Source organism: Miscanthus floridulus, chromosome 17 (genome assembly GCF_019320115.1).
Source record: "Miscanthus floridulus cultivar M001 chromosome 17, ASM1932011v1, whole genome shotgun sequence".
Lineage (NCBI taxonomy): Eukaryota > Viridiplantae > Streptophyta > Magnoliopsida > Poales > Poaceae > Miscanthus > Miscanthus floridulus.
In genome coordinates this window covers 64,655,332-64,675,111 of record NC_089596.1, presented here as the reverse complement: position 1 = coordinate 64,675,111, position 19,780 = coordinate 64,655,332, and the positions used below count along the sequence as shown (strand labels likewise).

The 19,780-nt window shown below is 45.2% G+C and overlaps 1 protein-coding gene across 2 annotated transcripts; it reads left to right on the top strand.

The window, feature by feature from the left end:
* The first annotated feature begins 1,080 nt into the window (after positions 1–1,080).
* On the top strand, positions 1,081–16,425 carry LOC136518644 (probable transmembrane GTPase FZO-like, chloroplastic). 2 transcript variants are annotated; one of them, XM_066512318.1, is made up of 11 exons: positions 1,085–1,673; positions 1,974–2,539; positions 2,662–2,730; positions 3,890–4,087; positions 4,578–4,709; positions 12,213–12,299; positions 12,395–12,838; positions 13,603–13,770; positions 14,798–15,028; positions 15,686–15,801; positions 15,902–16,425. In XM_066512318.1, exons 1-11 carry the CDS (start codon positions 1,199–1,201, stop codon positions 16,182–16,184), a joined length of 2,769 nt encoding a protein of 922 aa, XP_066368415.1. In that variant the 5' UTR covers positions 1,085–1,198; the 3' UTR covers positions 16,185–16,425. The 2 variants fall into 2 exon arrangements, with proteins under 2 accessions (XP_066368416.1, XP_066368415.1); XM_066512319.1 differs by lacking the exons at positions 15,686–15,801; positions 15,902–16,425 and having other exon boundaries at positions 1,081–1,673; positions 14,776–14,958.
* The last annotated feature ends 3,355 nt before the right edge of the window (positions 16,426–19,780 follow it).

Here is a 19,780-nt window from a genome sequence, read left to right as displayed (position 1 = left end):
TAAGAATTTATTCTCGTCTCCAGCGAAAGAACCTATAGCTTAGTACCTATAGTTTAGTGGTTGCAAGAACTTTAGTAGCATCTTCAGGCTTTAGGGTTGACTTTCCATAGGAGCGAATTTAGACGGGTTAAAAAAACCTCTCACTAGCAACCTAAAAATAGTGATAAGCGCGAGCCTATGGTAACAGTTTAGTTAGCCTGTGTGAACGGTAGGGTAGTGACAAGGTGTCAGACCATATGACTATGGTTGCCGAGCTAGGATATTTTGTGGCGCTAAGGGTTTGCACTATTATAGTTCGAGGGTTTCTCAATCTGCCAAGGTTAATGTCTTATATCTTAATAGTAATACTCTAGCGAGGTCATACCCGGTGGGTCGAGTCTTTTTAACTCTCGTCTTCAAAACATATTGTATCATAGAAACCGAAGATCACAAATACTGAGGTGCTGGCTTATTTTGTGGCGTGATCCGATCCCGTTGGTGGTTGTTTGTTCCACGGACCACGTACCTGGATGGCGCGAGAATGGACACGAGTCTTCCGCACATCGATCACGCTCGATCCTAGGTGGTAAGCATTGCCCTGCGATGTTCAGTGACTGAACCAAACAAAACTGGGAATCCATGATTCGTTTTTCATTGCGGGGCCTTGTTTAGATTGCAAGTTTTTTCACTCTCTCTCCATCACATCAAATCTTTGGACATATGCATGTAGTATTAAATGTAGATAAAAAAATAACTAATTAAACAGTTTGATTGTAAATTACGAGACGAATCTTTTAAGCCTAGTTAGGCCATGATTGGACAATAATGATCAAATACAAACGAAAATGCTATAGTGCCCAATACTAATTCCTAACCTCAATCCAAACAAGGCCCGGGTGCGGAACCGATCTATTTGAACGTTGCTTTTTTAAACCAAACAGCACCCATGCTGATCAAACGGCTCATCCGAGCGGGATGAAAAAGCCCGCAAAGTCGCAAACGGCAAATCCCATCGCGGCCGTTATCAAGTGACGGCCTCTCGGGCCCTCGCCCTATCCAACCAAATCCGCGACAAAGTGCTCCCCTCCACGGCTCCACCGCCTCCCACTTCACACAATCACACCCCCACCGGCCACCAGCCCACCACCTCGCCTCGCTTCGCTCCTCGCTCCGCTGTCCACACACGAGCGCACTCCCTTCCCCTCTCCTCTCGCTCTCCATGTCCGCCGCTTCCACCACCACGGGCACCACCCGCCTCATCCTCCCGCGCCCTTCAGTCCCGTTCCGCTCCCTCCTTCTCTCCCGCCGCCGGGGCCGCCTCCGCCGCGCGTTCCACGGCAACGCCGTCGCCGCTGGCGGAGGAGGAGGCAGCGGGGCCGGTGAGGGCGCTGCGAAGGAGCCGCCGCGGACGCTGTTCCCCGGCGGGTTCAAGCGGCCGGAGATCCAGGTGCCAGCACTCGTCCTACGCGTCGGCGCCGAGGAGGCGCTGCGGTGCAGGGATGAGGTGGCCGCCGCCGTGTCCCGGGGCGTGGGGATCGTCGTGCTCGAGGCCGGAGAGGAGGGCGGTGGGCGAGCCTACGAGTCCGCTCGCGCGCTCCGGGCCACGGTCGGGGACCGCGCGTACCTGCTGATCGCGGAGCGCGTCGACGTCGCCTCCGCAGTCGGGGCGAGCGGCGTCGTGCTCGCCGACGACGGTTGGTGACTGAAATCTCCTTAGCTTCCTGTTTGTATGAGCTTGTGTGTTGTGTTTGGTTGGTAGCAGTCGCTATTACTGTTCTAGAGCTTACATTTTGCAACAGCCTGGTTTATGCTTCAGTTGCTGATCGCTCATGGGTGCCTATCATTCATTCAGAGTTTCTTTCAGTGAATATAATGTCAATAATTTTAAATGTGACATTGGATATGTTCTGTCATTAACTCGTAAAGTGTGCTTCGTTTTCTAAGTAGTAACTGTACTGCAACATTCATGTATTTAAGATGCAATTTTGATGCAGGTATTCCTGCTATTGTCGCGAGGAGTATGATGATGAAATCAAATGCTGACTCCATATATCTCCCTATTGTTGCTAGAAGGATACAATCTGCAAACTCTGCAATAAGTGCTTCAAGTTCTGAAGGGGCTGATTTTCTGATTGTGAATACTGGCAGTGGTGATTTTATGGATGTGATGAATGGTGGTGTTGGTCAGCATGTGAAGATTCCGATTTTCTTCACGTTGAATCATTTGAGTGAAGGAACTTATTCTGACTTCACATCCAGGTTGCTCCAATCTGGTGCATCTGGAGTTGTTGCATCCTTAGCTGGTATGCAACTCCTCACTGATGATCTTATAAAAAAGGACTTCTCAAAAGTGGACTCAGCTGAGGAAGTCCCACGAGCGAGTTACTCTTCTGCTGGGATGTTGGAAGATGTTAATAATGTAATGGTCCTAACTCGTGATCGTGAGAAGACTAAAGTTGCTGGATTTACAAAATTGGATGAAAAAGTGATACAGTTGATAGAAATAGAGAAGCCTATTCTTAACGAAGCTATTGCTATTATCCGCAAGGCAGCACCAATGGTGATCATCTAACGTTACACATTTGGTAGTTGAAGATGCCCTGGAATGAATTCAATTGTACTTCATACCATCGTCTTAAGCATATCTTTGACTTGAATTTAATTGCCGATTTTTCATCACAGATGGAGGAGGTTGAGCTTCTAGTGGATGCTGCTTCTCGCCTGAGTGAGCCATTTTTGTTGGTTACTGTGGTAATTTTGGGTTTACATCGAGTATTGATTTCAGCAACGTCCATTACATAGCTCATATTTAGATAACCTGCATGCATACTACTGAGGCAAATGACATTAGACATGGTTATTGTGTTGTGTTATATTAATCATCAAATGATGCTATAGGGCAGCCATATTAATGTCTTGCATCTCCCTCAAAAGCAATCAACAATCTTAATATCTGTTCTTTTCTCAAACAAGGAATACCAGTGTGTTATGAATATTGCTTTGTGCATGTATTTTTGATTTATGTGAGCCTATGAATCAATCAAATCAATGGTTTGAAATATTTGTTTTCAATATCTTACATTTCATGAACTTCCCAATTAATTTGTGCTATCATTTAGTTCCTTTTCTGGTTCATTTTGCCATCTTATTTGCATAAACAAACAAACATAACTGTCCTAAGCTAACCACATTAGAGAAGCACGAGTCCTGTTCTATAGTAGTATAAGCAGACACATTGGTTGTATTTATTTTCCTAACATACTCAGTTTGGTATGAGCCCGTAAGCAAGAGGATTCTCTTATTCACTAGGAATCTATTTTTTTTTCTCGAACAACGCAGGAAAGTTGCATATCATTTCATGAGAAGAAAGATACAAGGGTGAGGCTAAAACAGCCATACCTGACCCCCCCCCCCCCCCCCCCCCACCCCACCCCCATACCCGGATGCTTACAAAAACACGTGCCACTGACAGAAAGAATATCATAACCAAGGGGATCAGCCTACCAATCAAAACCTAAGGTTCTGGAGCAAACGACCTTATGAGCAAATCCTGGAGATTAGAAGCACCTGCCATGCACCATAAACTACAACCACAAGCCACTGTTTTTCAGAGGCCCTGAATGCTTGGCAACACTCCCTCAAAACACACAGGCATTCCTATGTTTCCATAGCCCAGGCCACTAAAATGATTAGAGAATTCAGCCCCTTCCGCATCTCCTTGGGAACATCTCTGATAATGATTCCCCGCCATCTAAAGAAGCGAGTTACATCAACTGGAGGCACCACTAGGAATATAAATTGACTGCTTGTTCTTCTTATATTATACATATTCCACACTTTGTAACTATTTTTTTGCCAAGTAATCATTTTACCACTCATTCTGAGCAAATCCTCCTGCAATTTATCTCAGGGTGAATTTAACTCAGGAAAGTCAACTTTTATAAATGCTTTACTGGGAAGGCAGTATCTTCAGGAAGGAGTTGTGCCTACGACAAATGAGATCACACTACTATCATATTCTGAGATGGAATCTGAAAGCTTTGAACGATGTGAGAGGCATCCAGATGGTCAATTCATGTGCTATTTATCTGTTCCAATTTTAAAGGAAGTAAGTATTGAATTGCTTTTGACGGTCATGCTGATATTCCTTCTTTACCTTACAGATGTATGCATGCAGTTTATTGTTCGGTATGTTAAGTTAGACAAGCTAGCCTTTTCCCTTAACTTAATGCATTAAGTTAAATAAGCTAGCTAGATGGATGCAATTTCCCTTTTCACCCAGTTGAAGGTTCTTTCTGAACAAACTTAAAATTGTGATAAATTATAAGGAGCAGACTTCTTTCTCCCTCCACACGCTGTAGTTGATAACATGTATCATCTGCCCATTTGCTGTAGCTACCTGACTACTTGGCTTTTGATCAACATCTATTACATGCAAATGAAGGTGCCAAGAATAATTGACAGTCTTGTTCCGCTTCACTTCCTTTTTCCTTCTGTAGCTGCATTACTGTCCCAGGGCCAAATCAGCAATGCATTTTCCTTTGCTTCTTTACTTCATTTTTCTTTTCATAAGATGCTCCATGTGTACTAATTCACAGATGAATCTAGTCGATACACCTGGAACAAATGTTATTCTTCAGAGGCAGCAACGACTCACTGAAGAATATGTGCCACGAGCTGATTTGATACTCTTTATCCTATCATCGGATAGACCATTAACTGAAAGTGAGGTATTTACTATTTTATATGACAAACACATTTGATATTGTGATTTTATCAGCACATAAATAAACTTGCACAGTAAAATTGATTTAATTAAATCTAATATTGAATTGGTCATATTGATTCCATCTAAAGAGCAGACTTAAGATTGTAATACACTTGAGGACGTAGGTGTAAGTGTAAATTCCATTCCGGTACCGGCTGGAATAGTCTGGAATGCCTTGTACCGCTGCCCAGACTGGAAACATAATAGGTGCTATCCTGTACCGGTCACAGTTCCAGCTTATTCCGTCCATTCCGGACGAAATTGAACATTCCATGGATCTCGGTACCAGTTGTTGGAGGACGGATGCTTTGAGGTCACTGGCAGATGGCAGCCAGGCGCGTTGCAGCTGGAACTTGTGCGTTGCTACGCTGTCGCTCCTGTGTGGCGGTGCGATGAAAAGATGCTGCGTGTAGAGATGAGCTTCTGCTTCCCAGTGGAGGAGAAGCTCCCATGGGTCTACCTCGACTTCTTGCTGCAAGCAGCTTCACTGCACGGGCCATGGTGGCGAGGGCCATCTTCTTCTTCTTTTTTCTCAAATACGTAGGAGATCTGCGTATCAATATATTAAGAAGAAAAGGGCATAGAACCCAAACAACAACACACAAACCCACCACACAGCTAGATCACACACACAAAAAGAAAAGGAAAAAGAAAAGAAACTCGCCAAAGACTGCAAGCACCAAACAGCCTCGACCAACAAACTAACTAATGCTGGACCCAAGGGCGAGGAGATGTGAAAGTGAAACCCCTTGAGCCCCAGCTAAACACCAGAAATGTAACTCCTACCTGCTGAACTCTAAAACTCCATTCAAACTAGGCAAGATCCCATCAAATACGCATTGATTGCGGAGATTCCAGATTGCCCATGCTCCAAGGATGATAATTGAATTGAGACCTTTCTGGACTTGACCATCCAGCTTTCATTAGATTTGGCCCACCAATCATCGAAGGACAAATCATCCGGTTGAGGGGTTAAATGAGGGCCATCTTCTACAAAAGTTCAGGAGGAAAGATAAGGCAGGAGAAGAAGTGTTTGTTTCTGATATTCTTTCAGCCGGTGGAAGAGATAAGGAGAGAGACAAAGGTTCAGTAACTAGCTACTTTTCTTTGTTAGAAGGGCAGTTGGTGTTAGCTTCATTGCTGTACATTTGCACAACGTACACAGGTGGGTAAAACACTGTCAACTGATTGCAAGGAAATATAATCAATTGAGTTTAGTATCACCGAAAAGTACATACAAATGATAAAAAAAATATAAATACATAAACATGTTTTCTATTTATTTACTCCGGAATGATATGTTAAGTATTATAGTCCTTGTACTGTCTAGGGTTTGGGTGCTTTCATGTGCTATATATTGCCTATTGGGTCTGTGCAATACAGCTAATCATTCGTCCATTCCTCCTCTCATATCATTCTAACATGGTATCAAGAGCTTCAGTTCTTATCTAGCTCCAACAAAATCTTCCACTGTGCTACTCCCGGGAGGATCAAACTCCACTCCCGGGCCCCAAACCCAGCCCAAACCCTTCCATTTTGGTATCAGTTAGTGTAGCCCATGATTAGCTCAATATTGTCCTCGATTTGTTGCCCATGAGTTCAGAGTTAGCCCCTCGATCTCCGGTACGGAGATATCCGACCACTCACTGGTGTTGCCGAGCACACACTAGCGATGCCGACCACGAACTGTCGTTACCGACCACATACTATGGCTAGAGGTAGAAGAAGGGAGAGAGAATAGAGCATACACACACAGCAGAGACACCAGCGTTGGCCGGAGCTCTGTATAGGAGATGGCAAATCTGAACTCACTCTTTACTGAGTTGCAGTGGCAAACTATATATATAACTCTATCCATCTAGTCCTAGTACAGCTGTCATGCTGCTACAGTTATTAGATGTGACAGCAGGGCTGACTTTGGCATTTGCCCCTGCTGTGGCTATAGTGTGGCAGATGAGTCGTTCGGCGTCTGCCCCTACAGCTGCTACAGTGCAACAACAGGGTGCCCTTTTCGGCGCCGTCTTACCCTGCTACGCATTCATATAAGGGATGCAGCAGATTATCTAACAATTCTTCCTCTAATCCTGCTGCTAACCCTAGAATCCTCTCCATGCCGATCATCTTCTTCAGCTCCGTGAGTTGAAGACGGCCGAGCAGCTTGGTGAGGATGTCCGCGAGTTGCCGACCAGTTTCGACGAACTCGATGACGATCTACCCTCCATCGACACAGTCCCTGAGGAAGTGGAACTTCACGTCAATGTGCTTGCTCCGGTCGTGGAGAACCGGATTCTTCGCGAGGGCGATGGCGGGCTGGTTGTTCACCATCAGTGCGGGTGGGTGAGCTTCCGCACCGGTTAGCTCGCCCAGCAGCCGGTGCAGCCACACAACTTGGCACGCCGCTGTGGCCGCCGCTACGTACTCTGCCTCGCACGTAGACAGCGCCACCACCTTCTGTTTCAGCGACAGCCATGAAATTGGAGCCGACCCGAGGAAGACGAGCACGCCAGAGGTGCTCCGTCGTTCGTCGATGTCCCCCGTCATGTCTGCATCGCTGAACACAGTGAGCTGCAGCCTGCTTCCGTCTGTCTTGGGGAAGACGATCCCTTGATCCACCGTACCCTTGACGTAGCGCAACAGCCGCTTCATCGCAGCCCAGTGATCCTCTCGAGGATCCTCCATGAAGCGATTGACGTAGCCCACGACGAACGCAATGTTTGGCCTCGTGTGGACTAGGTAGCGCAGACCGTCGATGATGCTCCGGTAGAGTGTTGCATCTACCTTCGTCGCAGTATTGGCCTTCGTCAGCTTCAGCCGCTCCTCCATCGGAGTCACGCATGGCTTGCACTCAACCATGCCGCTCTGCTCCAACAGTTTCGAGGCATACGCACTCTGACTGAGCGTGAGTTCCTCCTTCCCCTGTCTCACCTCGATGCCGAGGTAGTAGGAGAGTGCCCCGAGATCGCTCATTCGAAAACGAGCCGCCATCTCACGCTTGAAGCTGTCGATGTCCTCCGCACGCGCACCGGTGACGGTCAAGTCATCCACACACACGCCGACAACGAGCTCCTCCTTCCCTAGTCGTTGCGTGTAGAGCGCGTGCTCGGTTGCGCACCTCGTGAACCCAAGCTCACCCAGCGTGGCGTTAAGCTTGGCATTCCACGCTCGTGAGGCCTGCCGCAGCCCGTTGAGCGCCTTGCGCAGTCGGAGCACCCTGTGCTCTGCTCCCTTGACGGTGAAACCCGGAGGTTACCTGACGAAGACTGTCTCCGCCAGCTCGCCGTTGAGGAAGACCGATTTTACGTCTAGGTGATGGACACGCCAGTCCTTTGCTGCTGCCAAAGCTAGTAGCAAACGGACAGACTCCATACACGCTACTGGCATAAAGACTTCCTCGAAGTCGATGCCCTCGCGCTAGACAAAGCCTCGGGCGACGAGGCGCGCCTTGTGTTTGACAATGGCGCCGAACTCGTCCCGTTTGACCTTGTACACCCACTTCAGGCCGATCGAACAGCATCCTGGAGGTGGATCGACGAGCTCCCAAGTCTCGTTTTCCTCGATCGCTTTTATCTCCTCCAGCATCGCCCGTCGCCAGTTTTCATCGCGTTCGGCCAGCGCGAACGTGGGTGGTTCCTCTGAACTGATGAGAAGCAGCTCTGGGTCATTGAGCGGTCGTCCCACCAGGCCTGAGGGCCCTGTGCCGCCGAGATATCGTCCAGCTTGCGGAACCGCACCTCCTCACCGTCGTGGAAGGCATCCACGAACTCAGTGATGTCACTCCTGGAGTGCTCGGCACCCCGGTTGCAGTGCTCGGCACTATTGTAAGACCCCTCGGTTCCGCTATGGGAGTGCTCGGCACCGTCGTGGAGTGGTCGCCACCACTGCAGAACCTCCCGGCTTCACTCCTAGAGTGCTCGGCACCCCTCCCGGAGTGCTCGGCTCTGTCGCTGGAGTGCTTGGCACCTCTTCCCCAGCGTCTCCACCACCGTGGATGACCAAATGCTCGACGACGAAGGTGCTGGTGAAGCCGCCAGCTTCTCCCGTGCTCAGACTGTTCCAGTCCTAAGCCGCCTTCTCATCGAACACGACGTCGCGCGAGACAAGTACCTTGTCTCCGCGTGGGTTGTAGAGCCGGTACGCCTTGGTACCCTCCGCGTAGCCCAGGAACACCATCGGTGTGCTCCTGTCCTCTAGCTTGGTGAGGATCGGCTTCGTCTTCCTGACGTGGCCAATGCAGCCGAATGTCCAGAGGAAGGATACGCTCGGCTTGCGCCCATGCCAAGCCTCGAACGGTGTCTTGCCCTTCAGGGCCTTGGTGGGAGCGCGGTTGAGGATGAACGCCGTCGTGGTTACCGCCTCACCCCAGAGCATTGTCGGCATGCCTTTGGCCTTCATCATAGATCGAGCCATGCCGACCACCGTCTGGTTCCGTCGCTCCACCACGCCATTCTGCTGTGGCGAGTACGGCGCGGTGTGGTGTCGTACCACACTCTGATCATCATCAGCTTGCGCCAGATGAGCCTCAGCCTTGTTCTCCTGCTTGCCATCGCCACCGCGGCTGGAGGAGGCTACCCCGGAGTTCCTCCGAGCAGCCCACTCCTCTGTCAGCAACAGTTTGCCGCTGTCCTTCGTTGCTGTCGCCTGTTCTAGGCCCTCGTCCACCGTCCGCAGACGACCTGTCACATCCTCAATGGTGAGGGTGGACAAGTCCAGCATCGTCTCTATGGAGAGAGCGATCTGGATGTACTTTGCCGGCACGGAGTGGAGGTACTTGTAGACCACCTCCTCTTCGTCGATGGAGACGCCGTGGCTCTTCAGCTTGCTGATGAGCGTCTGCAGGCGAAGGGAGAAGTTATTCACCGATTCACCATCCTTGAACTTGAGGTTGGCGTACTCCTGCTTCAGAAGTTGGGCCGTCGCCTTCTTTGCGCGGTCGGAACCGACGTGCATCGCTGCAATTGCCTTCCACGCCTCCTTAGCAGAGTTCTTCGCCCCCAATGGCTCTATGTACTCCGCCGGTACAGTAGTGACGATAGCCTCCAACGTTGACATGTCATCTTCTTTATTGTCGGTGCCTTTGTCAACAGCATTCCAGAGTCGTCGGGCTCTGAGCTTGACCTTTCATGGTCACCGACCATTCTCCATAGTTGGTGCGAGTCAGCGTCGGCCAACTGGTGCTACTGACCTCCCGCACCGTGCGAACAACGACCTCCTGTCGTGGCTGGGCAGCCACAACAGTGCCACTGCTGTCGCCCATCTCCGAACCGTCCGTCATCGCCAGCGGTTAGTCCGGCGACGGCGCTTGTACGGCTCTGATACCACTTGTCGGTCCCTCGATCTCCGGTACGGAGATATCCGACCACTCACTAGTGTTGCCGAGCACACACTAGCGATGCCGACCACAAACTGTTGTTGCCGACCACATACTATGGCTAGAGGTAGAAGAAGGGAGGGAGAACAGAGCATACACACACAGCAGAGACACCAGCGTTGGTCGGAGCTCTGTATAGGAGATGGCAAATCTGAACTCGCTCTTTACTGAGTTGCAGTGGCAAACTATATATACAACTCTATCCATCTAGTTCTAGTACAGACAGCTGTCATGCTGCTACAGTTACTAGATGTGACAGCAGGGCTGACTTTGGCGTCTGCCCCTGCTGTGGCTACAGTGCAGCGGGTGAGCCGTTCGGCGCCTGCCCCTGCAGCTGCTACAGTGCAACAGCAGGGTGCCCTTTTCGGCGCCGCCTTCCCCTGCTGCGCATTCATACAAGGGATGCAGCAGATTATCTAACATTCAGATGGAGCGCTGTCCGACGTCGATCCATCATCGTCGTAGATTGGGTGCCGCTGGGCCTTGGTTCATTCTCCCCCGAGCTCTACCTTTGCTGTGTTTGCGCCCCTCCGCATCTGCCAGCCTGCTATGGGCATCTGCTCGGACCAACACCAGATCTGTGCTTCCCAGAGCACACCCCTGCCCGCAGCCGCCACACCACCCCAGTGGGCCCGCGTATCCTGTGCTCGGTCTGCCTCCAGATGTGCCGCCAGTGTGAGTGGTTGCCTCTTGTGCTGCTCTGCAGGAGCTGTTAGGCCACCATGGCACCATTTTCTTCAGTTTGGGCTGATGGATCATGTGGGCTGGAGCTTGTGCTGCCATCAGTGCAGTGCTGTTTCTTCTATTCTCAGCTTGCTAGTCCATCTTTGCTATTTGGCCTGCTGTTTGGAATATGTGATGTTGCTGCTGGCTGCTAGTGTTACATTAGAGTCATGCCACTGCTGCGCCTATCCGTGTCCACTGCACTTGCTCTCCAAGAGTCACCTGCACCGTCCAACTCCACACAAATATTTGTCAAATAGCCAAATATTTATTCTCCTTTGTGGTTGTCTGTTCCGTTTTTGGGTAACCATTTTTATGTCGTTGTCGATGCAACTCTCCCTTTGTGGTGACCTCGTCCGGATCTGTGCTGCAATGGCTCGTCCGCTTGAACCTTGCTAGTTGCTACTCCTTGTCGCCTCCTCGGTGTGCTCTTGACTCTTGACTAAAGGCATGTCCATCGTCATGGCTCTACCTATGTGCTTCTCTTCGCACCTCCTTGGCTTGGCAAGGGTTTTAAGACTCAAATGCTACAACGACATATTGGAGATTTGGATTTGGATGTTTCATTTATCTTAGTGTTGTAATGTGTCTAAGTTTAGTGCTTAGTGTTCTCACTCTTCCAAATCCAGCGCAATTGCATACGCCTTCCATTTCAGAGGGGGTGATGTTAAGGGTATTATAGTCTGTCTAGGGTTTCGGTGCATCCTGTTCAACAAACAAACCAGAATGGTATTCACAAGCTTGCTTGAGTTTGTTGGATTGAAGTTTCAATTGGCACCCTTGAACATTTCAAAACTTCAGGCTTCCAGTTGATGTGAGTCTGGAGAGTCTGGAGAGAAGTTCTAGCAGGATGTACTCTGTTACAGCTCTATCCAGATCTAGAAAGAAATAAATGCTTTCTAGTTTGCTGCTTTTGGCGGGTCACTATGTTAAGTGCCATGATCCTGTTGAAGAATGAGCTGGTGACTCATAGGCAGTGGTTTGGTTAAGGGAATGGAATGAGCCCACCTGAGCTGTAGCGAAAGCAAGGCTTCATAGGGTGATTGTCACTGCTTATGGACCCGAACCTGGGTCACCGTATCAAGGGCTCTCATTGCTATATTCCATTTAGAAACTCAAATTTTAATTTGAACTGCTATCTATGACAATTATAGCAGATCAAATGCAGATCCATTTCAATTCATGGAAATTTTCAGTGACTTATTCTAGGTTTCTGCCTATATTACATATAGGCTGCATTTTATCGTATCTTTACACGGATTCCTTCTGAATCACATATTTCATGGTCTCTATAATCTAGAGTTCTAATTTATGTTTGGACAATGTTTTTTTTTCTTTCTAATAGAGCTAAACGTGGTTTCTGGTAACCTCTAGGTTGGGTTTCTTCAGTATGTCCAGCAGTGGAAGAAGAAAGTTGTATTTGTTCTGAACAAATTGGACCTCTATCGGAACAGCAATGAGGTTTGGTTGTAACGTCATTTCTGCACCATTGAAATCAAAGCAAGATTTATTTTGTTCCTAATTGATTGCTTTGCTTCTCAATCTGATGTGTATAGCTTGAAGAAGCTACTGCATTTGTCAAGGAAAATGCAATGAAATTGCTTAATGCAGAGGACGTAACACTGTTTCCTGTATCTTCACGCTCTGCTCTGGAAGCCAAGCTTTCATATTCCAAAAACAGTGACGGAAAGCATTCGAGGGAAGCTATGTTTAGTGATCCTAGATGGAGAAGCAGCAAATTTTGTGAACTTGAGGATTACTTACTGAGTTTCTTAGATAGTTCAACGGAAAATGGAAAAGAGAGGGTCCGGCTGAAACTTGAAACACCAATAGGCATTGCAGATCGTTTGTTAACTTCATGTCAAAGACTCGTGAAACTAGAATATGAAAAGGCTGTTGAAGACTTAACATCCATCAAGGATCTTGTTTATGGTGCAAACAATTATGCCATCAAACTTGAGTCCGATAGCAATTCTTGGCAGAACCAGATTTCATCTCTTGTAGGTGTTTCAAATACTACTAGCTCTTTTTTATTTGTTTATACAAATGTATTCCCTCTTTTACCAAAATATAAGTTGTGTTTCTCCTGCCTTCAATGCAAAATAGTGGTTAAATGCAACTTATGATACTGCCTATTTTTCTTGCTTGTAATACCTCTAATCCCAAATACAAGTCTGCTTCAGTGCACCAAATATAATAAGTCCATAACAACCCTAATGCATCTTTTTGTCTTATTCTTCCTTGTCTACCCTTACTTAGATGCACACTAATCAATGAAGTAAACTTGCCAGTTGCCACCCATCTTAACTCCAAGAATGATTGATGAGTAATATGGTCATTGTACCCTCTCACCTTAATACTTGTGCCAGGTCCAGATGGACTTATATTTGGGATCATTGGGAGTACTTTATATTTCTGTTGCTTGGACATCTCTTTGTTATTGTATTATTAATATATATTAACCAGTAGGGGGCTACCCCTCCTGTTTCCTCCGAAAAGACATGTATAATAAACAGTTAGTGCCTGCACTAGACTTTCCAAGGGTAATTATGAGGATATTTTTTGTCATTTTTGACATGCCTTTCCCATTAACTTTTGATCTTGTAAGTGTGCATATTGTTAGATACACATACACACTCTTCAACTTCTCATAAATACATCTATTGCCGACCTAGCATTGGTATTTGGTGAAAGTCCTTTTGAGTGCAATATGCTTAATACTCCCAGATTGAGGGACTGGTAACATACTTACATCTTCTTGCAGATTGAGAGAGCAAAAGGTCGAGCAGTTAAACTCATGGAATCTACACTTCAGCTGTCAAATATTGACTTTATTTTTACATACACGGTCAAAGGAAAAACAGGCAGTTCCACGAGAGCCACATCATTTGTTCAGGATGATATTCTGAGTCCAACCCTTGATGATGCTGTGGTATGTTTGCCACTGAACTTTCTTAGTTTTATCATATTATGATCCACATATGCTCTATTTGGACAAACGATTCTCAGAAGTGATCCCAAGTTAATTGTATCAACTCGTAATCGCCTTGATTTCAACAAATCTTCCTATATCAAAACTTTTAGTGCTGACTTGATTGATTAATTCTGCAATTCGCTGTTACGTCCCGCAATATCATATACTAAATTACCGTGTTCTTTTTGTTGTTTTTTTAATATAATAAGATCCTTACAGTGGGGGTCTCCCCTGCTGTATTGAAAGTTCAAAAAAATATCATATACTTTACAAGGATCATCATCCGGGCAGTCTGCGCACCCACCTTCGTCTTTTAGATATTCCTTTAATAAAACTGGGATTTTCAGGTGTATGTAGTAAGCAATCTCGAACATGGTACGTAGTAAGCAACCACATGGCCACCTCATAACAGATCTAAACTGTTTAAGCAATTCATTTAATTGAGTTTACCCATTTTGCAGCATGGTTAATATTTTTTATAGCTCTCATGAGTACTTCTCTTTTTTGATAAATTATTATGTTATTCTTTTTTTTTTTGCACGTTCTGTTCTAAAGTAAATTTCATGGAACTATTACATGGTTTATATCATCAGAAAAACTATACTTTTCTGAACTCATTTCGCAAAACTTTGCTTATATATCACAAAACTGCACTTTTTTGTAAAATAGTTGGGTATCAACTGGCATCCTGGAACCACACACATGAGACATACACAGGTGGAGCTCATTAATCATCCAAGCAGATGCTGTCTTACATATGGGACTGAGATGTCAATTGATGTCCAAACTAACGGAATTAGCGAAAAGGTTTAGTTTTGTGATAATAAGTGCAAAAGCAGTTCTTTGCAGTTGACTAAAGTATGAGTAATTTTGTGATAGTAGAGACCGCATAATATAGTTATCTGAAATTTGCTCGATATTCTAGCAATTTGCTTTACCATGCTTATCTATCCATTTTATCAGCAAAAGTCCTTTCTTTTGTTAGAATTTACTAGGTGACTACTCGACATGGTTGAGTTCTAGCAATGCCCGTGAAGCAAAAGTTTATTTGGAGTGTTTCTGTGAAAGATGGGATGCACTGGTTGCTCCGGAAGAAAGGGTTCTGTTAGATCCAAATGGGCTTGTTAATGAAAGTGAGAAACTCACCGCAAAGGCACTGGATGGCTTCAATGCCAGTGCTGCTGCCAAGGTTTTTGAAGAGGAAATCCGAGAAGTGGTATGCCTATTAATGGCCTTGATTTCCTTATGTCAATTGATATGTTTCAAATCTATGCTTTGGCACCCCTAAAAAGTATTGAGGCTCTAATTACAAGTAGTACAACACACCTCTTAGCATTTAGGGAAAATGTGGAAATTTCATTATAGGTACTAAATGGTAAATGCCTTTGCCTTGATAATAGGCCAAGAAAAGCCCTTGTGAAATCTGTAGTTTTCCGTTGCCCTTGTCAGTCTGTTACATAAATATTTAAGTGGTCAAGCTTCCTGCTGATACCTTTCTAGATGATGAACTAATTGAGCCCTGAAGGAATGAGCTTAGTAGAATCCAGTGCATTTGATCGTATGTGGTCATGTGGAACATTTGAATACACACCTTACAAATGCATTCCCTGTGGATTGAAGTGGACCTGGAGGGATTGAGGGGGAAATTAGTCCATTTCCCTCTTCAATCTGCAAAGAATATGCATGTGCTGGGAATTGGAATGTAAGAATAGCCAAAGCATTCAGGGCTCCACAATATTTTAGGTTTAACAGAATACAATATTTTAAGTTTTGTATGCAGAATGCATGCCTAGACTTGTAACCACGGCTGCTTTGTTTGTCCTTGTTTTCGCGTTTTGTTATTTATTTCTAAGCTTAGTTATTGCATGCGAAGGCTTTTGGAACATTTGGAGGGCTAGGTGTTGCCGGACTGTCAGCTTCTCTTTTGACATCTGTTTTGTCAACTACTCTTGAAGATCTTCTTGCTCTTGCTCTTTGCTCAGCTGGCGGGTAATTCAGTAATTGATAACTGTGCATCATTCTTTAGCAAATCTTTTAACAATGAAATGGGACAGTTGATGTGTAACCATTTTGATTTGTCCTTCTTCAGGTTTTTTGTTTTATCAAGTTTCCCTGGTCGACGGAAGCTTGCAATAGAGAAGGTTAACAAGGCTGCTGATGAACTCTCTCGAAAAGTTGATGAAGCTATCCAAAAGGATATCTCACAGAGTGCTACTAACCTAATCCGCTTTGTTGAGGTTATCAGCAAACCTTACCAGGAAGCATGTCAGCGAAAAATAGATTGGTTACAGGGGGTTCAGGGTGAGCTATCGGCTGTCGAGCGTAAGCTCCAAACTTTGAAAGTTGAAATCCAAAATCTTCATGGATCGTGAGCTCTTGTTACATCTTGTTTATTTGCAATTAATTCTTTGGATGGATATACTAATCATTTTTTGTTGGTTTATACTGCGTTGTGATGTAGACGTAGTGCCTTTGCTGTATATGATAGTCTGTAAGTGTAATGTGCGTTGTAAATTCAGAAAAGTGATAAACTGGGTATCAACTGTCACATACTCGCATGATAATTGCTCGCCCTGAGAATTGAGAAGGATGTTTTAAAAACCTTTTTGATAATCCTGGTAATTGCTAGCTATACACGAAGTTTTGAGCTTCGCCCGGGCTCTATTGAGTGCTGGTCCGCTGCTGCTCGGTACACACTACACACACCAAGGTCTCCAATGAGAGGAGAGTTTTGCAAGAATTTGACTAGGTGCGTGGTGAGCACCACAAAGTGAACTAATCCTTGGCCTTTCTGTTAGTGCGTTGCTGCAGAGTACATGTAGGTAGCATAGTCAAATCCATGCAAATTGTCGCACAACTCTCCTCCCATAGGAGGCCTTATTACAATAGTGCAGTGGCTTTTGACGCTATGTTTTATTCTTCCTTTCACTGCAATGTCTCAGGTCCATGCATGTTCAGATAGATACCCTGGAAATTGTATGGTGGATGAGAAATGAATTTATTCTCTAGCACAATGTAATTAACAAGGAGTTGATTTTCGAGGTACCAATTTAATCTTGTACCATGGTGACGGACGGATCATTGAAATTTGCGCCATATTCTGTTGAAAAAATTTCTTGGTCCTTCAAATGACGCTATAAAATTGATGCTCATTTATAATGCCACTGCTTTTGAAATACACGACCGAATAAAATAATGAACACAACCATTCGCAAAAGCAATGGCGCATGAAAGGACTTTGATTTTGCAGTGGCATTTCTGGATTGGAATTTTTTTTTAAGTAAAGAATCATTCTACTTTTAATGGAAGCAATATCGGACGTCACCAAATAGCTAGCAGCTAAAGACATAACACAGTATATTAAAAACCTTCCGGCGAACTCTAGTAGCAAAGTCAAATCCACACAAATTCTCGCAAACTTCTCCCATTGGAGGCCTGATTACAGTAAGAGAGTGATTTTGGGTGGTCAGTTTGTGTTTGTCTTCCTTCCACTGCTCCTTGTTTAGCACGAGTCCATCGCAAGGATGGTGGACATGGATGAACTTTATATATGAGAATTATACTAAGCTTTATCTAGGAATTTCTATCACGGTTTCGCCTAATTAACAAGCAGTTGATTTTTCAAGGTACAGAAACTAGACCAGTACGTATGGTGGTGGATGGACTTGATTTTTGTTCTATGCGCCACTGGAAAAATTCCCTGATCTAAGAAATCACACAGCAAAATTGATGTCTACATATTCGCCAATGCTGTCTTTCTTCTAAAATATGGTGGATCATCAATAAATAAAAGAATAGGACCATTGCACAAGCTGTGAGGACATCTGTTTTGCAGTGACATTTTAGGATCTGAGACTTGTCTATTGAGAAAAGTATATTGATTTTTTTAACAGAAAAGGCTTTATTAATAAAGTTCCGATCTTTAAAACAAGCCAAGAAACGCATTATGCAAAAGGAAACAACAAAGAAAATAAAGAAAGTAAAGTATATGTAATTAAAACAAGTCACAGAACATCTGGTGCCACCAAAATCAGTGGGCCGCACTCGCACAATACAGGTAAACAGGTTTGGCAAGGATCTGGGGCTTCTTCATCCTGTGTCATATAAAAATTTTTCCCAATGAACCTAGGGAAACATATGCCAGACCGAACTTATTCCCCTATCTAGGATTGGAAAACGGCTTTCCTAAAGTTCAATTCATACACGCATTCCAGTTAGCAATTTACCGGCGGTGAACAAAGATTTATTTATTTTCTAGCACGATTTCATTAACAAGCATTTGATTTGTCATCAAGGGTACTAAAACTAGTACCTAGTGGGTGCCTAGTTGCCTACTTCTATTCTGCTGTCTGTCCTTGTTTACTGATATGTTGCAAAAGTTTGTCTCCGGGTCCATTTTGCCTGCACTGCATGCCTTCGCATCAGCAGAGCATAAACTTTTTCCAATTTTTTAGTGTAAAGCTGACGAGCAGCTGTAAGTGCACCGTCCGATCCTTGCCTTTGTGGTGCTGGATTCGGCTCAAAGCTCGTCGGACACATGAGTAGCACAGGCGCGAAAGGTTAGGGCCATTGTTTCTTTTTTGCCGATCCTTGAGTGACAACTGATTAGCCCTCGCACATAAAAGTTAAAAGTGATTAGGTTGACATCATTCACGCGTAGGAGTGTTAAAGTTGAACATCTTAAATAGGAGGCTACTCTTAAAAAAAAGAGGCTAAATATGATAGTGTTGCCCTTCCAAAAGTCACTGACATGTGGGTCCATAAGGATGACACGGGGTACGTGGGGCCACTTGTCAGCTATTGTTAGTCTCTTTTATCATTTTTTTGTGGTGACTACACTTGCAGTTTGTTCAAGGGGGTAGAGGATGCCTGCTGCCTAGGTTTCACTTTGTTTTGGGGAGACAAAAGGTGGCTTTCCTAGCTAAAATACGCTTTGGAGTCCTGTCAAAAAAAATGAAAACCCTCTTCGCAGTCTGTGAAGGAGTTACATGCCGTTAGGGGAGATGGTGGTGGCCTGCTCGTGCAGTCGTTCATTTTTCAGTAGTGTTATCGGCTTGTCTCTATACTTTGTGTGATCTCTGGATCGGTGAAGTTTATGCTTTTCCACATGCATGAATATCTAGTTAAGCTGTTCTTCAATCATAGGGGTAAGGAAGGATTATATTTACCTAGGACGTATTTGGTTGTCTGAATTAGTACGTATCAAGACTTATGCAATGCAGTTTGTCCATATTTGATTGTCTGCAGAGACTCTTATGCAAACTTGCACAATGCTCAAAACAGGTCTAATAATGAAAACCAGAAGTCACCTTATTCATAAATACGTTTTCTAATATAGTGATTTCATCTCGAAATCTATCGGTTTAGTCTTTTGATGATGTTTATACAGTAGAGTATACACGGCCGCATTTGTAGAAACGAGTGTACGTGTATTCATGTGAATGTTTGCCTTGTATTTGATTAAAAAGAAGTGATGTAATCACTTTCATGGATTCACTGGTGCCAAATCCCAACATCATATCTGCAACTTTATCTTTGCTCTACCAACTTCTCTGAACCCCAAAGCTATATATCTAGCACAAAAGATACAAGCCATGCGTGTCGAAACCGAAACGAGCACAACAACTCGAGGTGTGAAATATACCATCTTCCAGTTCCAAACATAGCCAGACCACGGCATGATCGTCGATCAGATCACAGACTCGGTCTGCACAGTCACAACTCCAAAATAACGCACTAGAATTTTCACACTCGAAACGAATACAGTACTATCTAATCTAGGATTCAGAAAGTGGCAGGACCGCAGGAGTGCTGAAGTGGTCAGAGAGGTGGCCGGGTACTGAAAGCAAAAGGCATCTTGATATCATCTCTCCTGGAGCCACATTGTCCAGCCATTTCTCTTCAGCCCTGCAAGAGAACCCAGGCAATAGCAGCTTTCACTTAAGGGAAAAGGCAAACAATAAAGTGG

Excerpts from the sequence above, each read along its gene's own strand:
- LOC136518644 (XM_066512318.1), top strand. The coding sequence starts at position 1,199 with ATGTCCGCCGCTTCCACCACCACGGGCACCACCCGCCTCATCCTCCCG. Across the intron at positions 1,674-1,973 it reads CGTCGTGCTCGCCGACGACG|GTATTCCTGCTATTGTCGCG; the intron begins GTTGGTGACTGA and ends ATTTTGATGCAG. Across the intron at positions 15,029-15,685 it reads AAGAGGAAATCCGAGAAGTG|GCTTTTGGAACATTTGGAGG; the intron begins GTATGCCTATTA and ends TTGCATGCGAAG.